At 42.3% G+C, this 9,790-nt stretch overlaps 2 protein-coding genes across 5 annotated transcripts; one reads left to right on the top strand and one right to left on the bottom strand.

Moving 5' to 3' along the window:
- Positions 1-2,824: 2,824 nt before the first annotated feature.
- On the bottom strand, positions 2,825-4,212 carry LOC131691873 (translocon-associated protein subunit beta). Of its 4 annotated transcripts, none has more exons than XM_058978550.1 (3): positions 4,031-4,212; positions 3,661-3,977; positions 2,825-3,594 (listed from the first exon to the last, which is right to left on the bottom strand). In XM_058978550.1, the coding sequence occupies exons 2-3, from the start codon at positions 3,854-3,856 to the stop codon at positions 3,209-3,211; spliced, it is 582 nt and encodes a 193-aa protein (XP_058834533.1). In that variant the 5' UTR covers positions 3,857-3,977; positions 4,031-4,212; the 3' UTR covers positions 2,825-3,208. The 4 variants fall into 4 exon arrangements, with proteins under 4 accessions (XP_058834533.1, XP_058834534.1, XP_058834532.1 ...); XM_058978551.1 differs by having other exon boundaries at positions 3,661-3,904; XM_058978549.1 differs by having other exon boundaries at positions 3,661-3,890.
- Positions 4,213-7,440: 3,228 nt separating this feature from the next.
- LOC131690182 (phosphoglucomutase) lies at positions 7,441-9,770 on the top strand. The gene is made up of 3 exons (XM_058975754.1): positions 7,441-7,726; positions 7,792-9,180; positions 9,248-9,770. The coding sequence occupies exons 1-3, from the start codon at positions 7,649-7,651 to the stop codon at positions 9,464-9,466; spliced, it is 1,686 nt and encodes a 561-aa protein (XP_058831737.1). The 5' UTR covers positions 7,441-7,648; the 3' UTR covers positions 9,467-9,770.
- Positions 9,771-9,790: the final 20 nt, after the last annotated feature.

Raw genomic sequence — 9,790 nt, 5'->3', positions numbered from 1 at the left:
CCAGATTTTCCCCAGAAAATATGAAATGTACTTTCTAGGTTTCACTGAACGGAGAGCCTCAATTGAACTGAGACTATCCGAGACAATAAAGTAATGATTGGTGGGAAAAGTATCAGGGTGTACTGGTGTACTGAATAGCAGCAAGTTCTGCGACGTAAACTGAAGCAGGATCATTGAGTTTGGATGAGGCGGAGAGGTTTTGATTGAATATACCGAAGCCAGTGGAGCCGTCGAGGCTTGACCCGTCGGTGTAAAACATCTTGCGGCAGTCGACTTCTCGAAATGTACTATACAAGATCACTTGTGGACGTATGTGATCCGGGATTCCACGAATCTCCTCCTTCATAGGTGTGTCGAAGAATACAGTTGAATAAGTAGCAAGGCGAGATTGACACGGTTGGGATAATCTGAAGAAGGATTGATATTTTGCGCCATTTAATCGAAGTACAAGGACATAAATCGAATTTGAGAATTGAGCTCAACAAGCCTCTCGAAATTTGCAATTACTAACGGGTGCAAGATATCGCATCGGATGAGCAATCGATATGAGAGGTCCCAAAATCGATTTTTCAGCAGAAGGACGCCCGCCAACACTTCCAAACTCATCATATGAGTCGAGCGCATGCTATATAAAGCAATACGCAAACAACTAACAGACAAATTACCAAGGTATCTTGCAATGGTTCTTGCAAGTCGACGGACATGTATTAGAGACCACACCGTTATCTGCAAGCTGTCTTAATGTGCAGGATTTTATACAAGATATTCGTCAAAGTCATTCACGTAAAGTTGTAAAGAAGGGAGCTGAGAAAGAATTTTAAACTGAATCACAATTCCCCTTAATATCCACAAAACGGATGCCATCTGCTCTTTGCTAGCATAGGCCATTTAAGTTCCTGTTGATATCAACGGAAGACAATCGTTCGTCCCTTCGTCTTTGCGAAAGCCAAATTGTGCATCTGACCGTAAGCCATTTGTTTCGACCCAATTGTCGAGCAACTTACGGCTGCAGGACAGCATTGCAATCGGTCGATACGAGTTGTGCTCGGAGGCTGGTTTGTGGACGGATGACCTTCACTTGACTCCAATCATGAGGGTCAATGTTACCCTCAAGAAACTTTAAATAAATTCAACAAGCGATGGCAGAGTCTGGCAGATTCTTCAACAAGTTGCGTTTGATTCTGTCATCCCCTGGGGTTTTATAGATTAAATCATGATAATATGATGTATAATCAGGAAATATAATATACCAGAGCGGAATCCGGACAAACCTTCTTGGCGAAATCGAATATCCAACGGTTTGAATATTCCATGCTCTCATTAGTACTGGGTTCATTTCGGTTTCGTAAACGCCGGGCCGTACCCAAAGAATGCTCATCGGTGCTTCTCTCGTTAGTCTGTCAACGAGCCAACGCCAGTAACTACGTATCTTGGCTTTCATCAAACTCTCCATTCGCGTGTCTAACCTCACGTACTGTCGATAGCTAGCGGGTATCCCGTCAGCCCGAAAAGTCTTATACACGGCAGCCTTCTCCGTGTACACGTCTGAGCACTCTTTGTCCCACCATAGGTTGGGAGGCCGTTCGCGAGAGTTCGCGTCTGGTACGCGTTTAATCTGAGCTTGAATCGCGGTGTCGAGAATGCCAGCCAGAAACCCGTACTCTTCCTTCAGAGGGAGCTCTTGTGTGGATTCGATTTTGCCGGATATCGCTGTCGCGTAGCTGTTCCAATCAATATTTCGTGTGAGGTCATACGAAACATTGATTGTATTCGGTGGCCCTGAACCTTGGCAATAGTAATTACGATTAGCAGATTGTTGCTGCCGTGGGAATCAGGGATTACCTTCCATATGCAATATAACCGCAGCGATGTCGAGCAGAGGGACAAGTCTAAAGCGCTAGGACGCGCTGGGATAGCCGGAATATGTGTCATTTCACCCGTGTTATTTTATTTTTAGAGGACCTTGAAGAGACACCTTCCGACCATTATAGCGAAGCTTAGGAGAGATGTTCCTCCTTTTTTATTGCTTCAGTTTCTCCGCGCGCTGTTTGAACGCGGGACATATCGGAAATTCATGTAAATTTCCCCCACAGTAGACACTTCACAACATCCCTACCACCGGAGTCATCCCGCCGCATTTCCCACAACGACTCTTCTTGCTACAATAGAGGTTGTATGTCACAATTGTTTGCAATTAGTACAGTTCACGATCCGCGTAGTTAGGTAGGGCAGACCCAGCGAAAGTCTCCCGATAGGAGTCTCAGTTGACATATGTTCTCTTTCCGTCGGCTGCGACTGATGCTGAATGCAAACGATTGCACTCCAGTATCTTAACTGGCTGAAGCATGGAATGTTTAAAACAGCCAACCTCATGTATTAGTTGATCCGCACAATTCAAACTCGAATCGGAAATGACCCCACAGACATCAACCTAATTAGCTGGTACTCCTTCGTAAAAGACCCGTTGCCAACTATAGCATTTTTCTGATTTAAACTATTTACCACCACTCGAAGCTTATCGTGGCGTATATTCGATACTTCTGTCACGGCAAATACTTCTTGCCTTTGGCTCGAAAGAAGATCACGTAGGTACCGGTAGACGAGCATGGATAAACCTTGAGCCGATTTGGTGTCGATTTGGATAACTGTATCGTCAGCTCACAAGAGACGAAACGCCGGGTTGATATCGAAGGCATGCGTTTGCCTGCAACACGCAATACAAAATTCGACTGATTCGGTGGCTATTTCAAAAACTTTAGCAAACAATTTAAACCCATGATTTACTTAATTTCTAGACATGTGATAACTAGTTTCAAAAAGAAAATTAAGCTAGCGAAAAACTTGCTTTTCTGTCGATGTATTTCATGGTACGATTTGATGTAACAAAACAATATGGTTCTGCGTTGCATATACAAACTAATGATCTCTTTAACGTTGTTCAACTTTTGTTAGCCTTCAACAAAAACTGCCGTTCTAAAGATGAGAATTGAAACAAATACACGCACTTACTTCGAATAAATTAGTCTTTCAGAAAAACTCGACTCTAAGGCGAGGCAGTAAAAATCTGCCCCGTTTCCAGCCCGCCCCATACAGCCGTTCTACGCATAATTGTTCCATTTATATAGGGAATCCCATAGAATATGGAACAAATATGCTTATAACGGCAGCATATGTCTCCTAACAATATATAGGAGGAGTAACCTATTCCCTAATTAGCTTTTTTCAAAGGTTTGCCCAACAGCTCGTATTTGGTCTTGGAACTGTACCACAGCGCATAGGGGATGGCCAGCGACGGCAGAGTCATAATGGCGAACGCGAACCAATCCAGATAGTGCGACGAAAATTGTTTGTTGAACTGTGCTTCGGCCACGATTGCTCCCTCACCAGGTTCCGAGCTGACAGCAAACTGTAGATTGGCAGTCTCCTCTGTCGGCTGATAGTTTACTTCGGCTGCGGTGAAATTGAAATAACCGTAAGCTTTCGGCCGCACCACGGCAATATGTGTCACGTTGGTTTGCGGTGCGATACGATCGATGGTAGCCGTCAATTGTCCGCCAATCACGGTGAATGCTTCCGGGTGGAATCCATTATCAACTGTAGATATAAAAATTAATATAATCAAGTTATTAAGAACCATTTCAAACATTAATAAGAACATACCTAGCTGTACATTGTGAGCGGCTCCGGAACCAACATTGTACAGCGTGTATTTAACGACAATGTCGCGGTTCTCCACAAGATATTTGTTCAGAATCTGCTTTGACACCAGTAACCGTGCAGCATTATCTTCATTGGCAACTCCTAGATGGCTCAGGGCAAATAATCCCAGCACAATAGCATACACAAAATTCGTCATTTTAACCTGGAGTGTATTACGTTGGTTAGAATTTCTATAACAGAAATGCTATTTAACGAATATTAATATTTCCTTGACCTGATGTACAGTGTAAACTAACAGATTTTCGTATGCAATAAAACTACAAATTACAAATATTATATATTTTCTACTTCAAATGGCAACGGTACTTACGATTAGTTTTTCAACTAATTCAGGTGTTTTTAGTTAGAAAAGTTACTGAAATGCTTCCGTTTCTGCTAGACCCGTACACGTCTGCCGACTTAAAAAAACGCCGTGGAGTGGAAATGAAAGAGAAATGTCAGCCGCTCGCCACAACACTTTCAATCCAACACCGCAAGCAGTTCAAAATACGTGTACGATAGTTGTCAAAATGATCTGTCATTAACAAGCTTGATGATTGTGTATGTGTGTGTGCAGCCGGAGGGCAAGGCGTTCTAGCTAAAATCTATACCCGCAACTTGATACGGAACTCTGGCTTAAATGCATCAACCGATTTCGAGTCGGAAACGGTTGTTTTGCTTGAACCGATATTCCGCCAGAAAACAATCAGCAATCCCATTCAAATTGCGGCAGATTTGATTGGGGTGTTCATGCAAACTTACGCCCACCCTACACGACACAGCAAAATCAGCTTGACTTTAGGTAATCATGAAGAAGCCTGATTCGAGTATACACGGTAAAAAAACTTTGCCAATTTTATGTATTCAATTTGCCCATTTTCGGAAGTTATTCGAGCTGTCAAAAATGGGTATTTTTTTGTTTCTAACAATGAGTACTTTATATCAATTTCACAACTACTCGATGAGGTAATGTCAATGGGTATGTTGATCTTAACAATGGGTTAACAAAAATCCTTAAGAATTATTTCAAGCAAGTTAACCTGCAAACTAAGGATCATAGCGGAACCTGCAAATTATCGGCCTGCATCGGAGTCCGTGGTGGAAACGGAACATTTCGGCAAAGCTCCGAAAACAACGGCTGTTTAGACTACTGAGGATGTTGCAAATATGCACCAGTTCGGCATTTTTAGAGCAGCCAAAAGGTCCAGCCATAAAAAATATATCCAGTTGGCGGTTTTATTTTGTTAAGGAGCTTTGGAATAGGATCTCAATCTAGATTCTTATATTTTTAAAAGGAGACAATAATGTGAAATGAATGTTACTTTATGTTTTTTTTAAATTCAGAAATAATTCTATTGGCAGTATTTTTCATTCTGGCGCGATTTTCATGAATTGGTATTTTTTACGCATTTTGTTGTAACAGTTCTGCGAAAAATAATGGGTAAAACATACCCAGGTTGACGTACAAAGTCTGTACTCTTTTATGGGTACAAACTCTACCCATTTAATGGGTTATTCCACGTTTATTGTAAATGCGTAGGTTTCTGTGAATTAATGGGTACTTTATTTTATCAGTGTAGAGAACTCAAGTTAGAGTTTGGCCACGAGGAAGAAGAAGATAATTGACGTATCAAAACCCAGTCACCAAATTTTCTGGCAGAGACCGTTCTGCCATATTTCTGTCAGTCTTGGTTTAGCAGCCCTGTCAGATTTCTACACGCATCCTGTCGGGTTAGCTGAGCTAGAGCGAACTCGGTTTCGCTCGCGTTTTCTGGCAAATTTTAGTAGGAACCGAGCAAATCCCTTGCACAACTCAGAAATAAATCGTGCAGATTCTGGCAATTCGTACCAGGTAGAATTTAGCGCGAATCGAGCAAAACATCTGACAAAGTTGTGGCAGGAAGCATACAGAAATCCTGGTCGTACATTCCTGGCTGGATTCTGACTAAAAGTGAGCAGCGCTGGTTAGTTTAACCGCTTCTGTCAGAAACGGTTTTTGCATTTCAGCGAATTCTTTGCCAAATTCTCGCACAAATCGCGCAAAATGCTGGCAGAAACTCTGCCAGAATCAATTTCGCTTTACTCAACTTTTGCAAACTTTCTGCTTGCCACGGTGACTGGGAACGAGCATGCAATTTGAAGTAGTTCTATTGTGTATATGTTAAATTTCATGCTCGTTAGGATACGTCAAGTATTTTCTTCTTCCTCATGGCCACACTCTAACACAGTTATGGCGATTTCGCTTGAAACTGATGTTGTTTTTGCTTGATGCACAAACTAACTCAGTTTCGAACCTAACTGCTGTCAAACCGTTTGTTTGAAGCCAGTTTCGAACCTAGGTTATGCGCCACTGAACTGAAAACCGAGTTGGGTTCTAACCTGAAATATATTTCGGGTTCACTCACACCACCGCTGTTTTGCGAGAACCCAACTCAGTTCCATTAAAAACGTTTGTTTGAAGCAACTAACCTGGGTTAGTGTCTAGGTGCTCAATCGAAAACGACATGAGTCATGTTCTAACCCCAACCGCTGTCAGTTCATACATTTTGACAGCAGTTGGGGTTAGTAACTAACTCAGTTTCGCCTCAAACAAAAACCACATTAATCTCATTCCGGAACCGGTTCGGATTTCTGAATGGAGTCAGTACCCACTGAGACGTCCAAAAAATTGTTTCAAAATCGTTCAACACGGGTCCAACGATGGACGTTTGTTGAACGGTTATTTGGACGTTGTCCAAATTGGCCCAATGAACGTCCTTCATCCCACTGAGACGTCCAAAAAATTGTTTCAAAATCGTTCAACACGGGTCCAATGATGGACGTTCGTTGAACGGTTTTTTGGACGTTGTCTAAATTGGTCCAACGAACGTCCTTCATTGGACGATTTTGAAACCAACCGTTCTTAGAGGGATTGGACAATTTTGAAACCAACCGTTCTTAGAGGGTATGGTTTCCAACTCAAATGCAACAACCGATTCCGACTCAATTGGTTTCAGAATCGGTTGTTGCATTTGAGCTGGAATCCATACTGGTTCCATTAAGGATTCCGATTCAAATTCCTAATGATTTGACCGAGAACTAGAGTGCTCTAGATTCGAGCGTCATAATTTGACAAATCTCGACAAACATATGATTACGGCCTAAAAGCCAACTGTCAAAATCCACTTTGAATGGAAATTCCAGACAAACCGTTACTAGTCGAACACAGTTCACAACAGTTTATGAAAGAAAAAACTTTTCTCTTTCGTTTATTATCAACATCTGTGATTGGCGTGTAACGGATTGTCCGGAATTTCCATTCAAAGTGGATTTTGACAGTTGGCTTTTAGGCCGTAATCATATGTTTGTCGAGAAATTAATTAATTAATAATTCGCGTGATCGTGTGAAAGCTCACACAGAGCTTACACACACCTTAATGCTTTTGCGTGTATAAAGCTCCATATGAAATAAAAATGATAGTGCAATGAAACTTCAAAAGCTCTGCTCTGTCTTTACTCTTAAATCAAAACAAAGTTGTAGGGGCGTCCATTAAATACGTAAGATTTTTTGCACTAACAGGTGGATAAGTGGCATCAAAAAAAATATTAACATGATGCTTTATAAATTATTAATTTCTTTTTTATTAACGTAATGCTCGGATCACATCTTGTTATCGCAGTATAGTTCTCTGAGAGACGGAGAATTGCCGGTCTCGCTCTCCTGCATCCAGCAAAATCGTTCGTCGATGATACGCGAGGCGACCTTCACGCGACATTCAGTACATTTTCAGCCCGCTAGTTACTGTTCATGTTCTTCATCGAGAGTACATCGAACCAGTCGGAAATCAGAAGTCAAAAAACATAGGTAATCATTTCTCTGTTCGTTATTATCAGTAGCAGTGTGCGCTTTCATCATTGCTCGGTGATAAACATCAGAGGATTGTCTGTGGGTTGTACCATCCAGCAAGTCATGGCTATCACCATTAAGACTGTTGCGACCACCCCTTTCGAGGGCCAAAAACCTGGAACCAGCGGTCTTCGGAAAAAGGTGAGCTTAGCATGAAAGTGCTTCATAATAGAAAAGTATATTTTTTTACAATTTGCCCCCTAAAGGTCAAAGTATTCACCCAGAAGAACTATACTGAAAATTTCGTCCAATGTATTCTGGACGCTAATGGTAGTGCTCTGGCCGGTTCCACCCTGGTGGTTGGTGGCGATGGTCGTTATTTCTGCCGGGAAGCTTGTGAGCTGATAGCTCGCATATGTGCAGCCAACGGAGTGGCAAAGATTCTGGCCGGTCAGAACGGTATTCTCTCCACACCGGCGGTGTCCAGTTTGATTCGCCGGAACAAGGCTCTGGGGGGAATTGTTTTGACCGCTTCACATAATCCAGGTGGTCCGGAAAATGATTTTGGAATTAAGTTCAACTGCGAGAATGGTGGACCTGCCCCAGATCAGTTCACTAATAAAATCTTTGCACTATCGGAGAAGATTAAAGAGTACAAAATTGCTGAAGGACTAGCGATTGATGTTTCAAAGATCGGAGTTAACAGCTATGAGGTCGAAGGAAAACCGTTTGTCGTGGAGGTGATTGATTCGGTGGCAGATTATGTTCGACTGATGAAGGAAATTTTTGACTTGGATAAACTGAAGGATTTTGTCAGTGGAAAATCTCGCAATGGAAAACCGTTGAAAATGAGAATTGATTCTATGAACGGCGTTACCGGAAGCTACGTGAATGAAATCTTTGTTAATTGTTTGGGAGCTTCAAAGGATGGAGTCGTCCACACAACTCCCCTTCCGGATTTCGGGGGGCTACACCCAGATCCAAATCTTACCTATGCTAAGGATTTGGTGGATAAGGTTCGTACTGGAGACTACGATATTGGAGCGGCATTTGATGGGGATGGCGATCGTAACATGATTATCGGTCGGAATGCTTTCTTCGTAACACCAAGTGATTCGTTAGCCGTTATTGCTCACTATCTCGAATGCATTCCGTACTTCAAGAAGAATGGAGTAACCGGGCTGGCTAGAAGTATGCCAACAGCATCTGCGGTTGATTTAGTCGCCAAGGCTCTTAAAAAGGAAATGTTCGAAGTTCCGACCGGTTGGAAGTACTTCGGTAATCTGATGGATGCCGGTCGTCTATGTCTGTGCGGGGAGGAAAGCTTTGGAACAGGTTCGGATCATATCCGTGAGAAGGATGGAATCTGGGCTGTGCTGGCATGGTTCTCTGTTCTTGAGCATACTGGGAAAAGCGTTGAGGAAATCTGCGTGGAACACTGGCGACGCTATGGACGAAACTATTTCACTCGCTACGATTACGAGGAGTGTGATTTGGCTCCTTGCAATGAGATGATGTCTACCCTGGAAAAGACCATCACTGATTCTGGCTTCCCAGGCAGGGACTTCTCGGCAGGTGGCAAAACCTATAAAGTAAAACTGGGCGATAACTTCAGCTACAACGACCCAATCGATAAGTCCATATCCACGAAACAGGTAAGCAAATAAGTTTACTCGTAATTTGACATCCATTTGAACGGAGTTCTTAATCCACATTTAATAGGGTCTTCGTATTGTGTTCACCGATGGCAGTCGCATTGTTATGCGTCTCAGTGGAACCGGTAGCTCCGGTGCCACCGTGCGATTGTACATCGATTCCTACGAGAAGGAAAACGTGTTGGGTCAAGCGGCCGATATGCTTAAACCACTCATTGATATTGCCCTGGAAATCTCCAAATTGCCGACCTTCACGGGTCGCAGCGCGCCAACTGTCATCACGTAAACACACGGTAGGAGTGCCATCGTAAGCTAGAGGAATAGTCATGAGATTAAAGCTCAAATTGTAAACTAAAATTGTTATCATGGAGGTTATCAGTTGTTTGTAGAACAAAATGCACTACCAAGTTGTTGCCAGGAAATGTGTCATTTTATTTTTTTTATATTCGATTCAATATTATTAGCAAAGTTGATTAGACTGCACATAAGGTATGATTTTGTGAAATTTGTTTTTTATAATTATTGTATTTTGCTTCGATCACCGTGACAAATAAAACACAAGCGTTATAGTCTATCGAACAAAAGTTAAACTGGCTAAAAATATTTACCT

This window comes from Topomyia yanbarensis, chromosome 3 (genome assembly GCF_030247195.1).
Source record: "Topomyia yanbarensis strain Yona2022 chromosome 3, ASM3024719v1, whole genome shotgun sequence".
NCBI lineage: Eukaryota > Metazoa > Arthropoda > Insecta > Diptera > Culicidae > Topomyia > Topomyia yanbarensis.
Note: the sequence above shows the minus strand (reverse complement) of the source record. Positions and strands in the feature narration are given on the sequence as shown.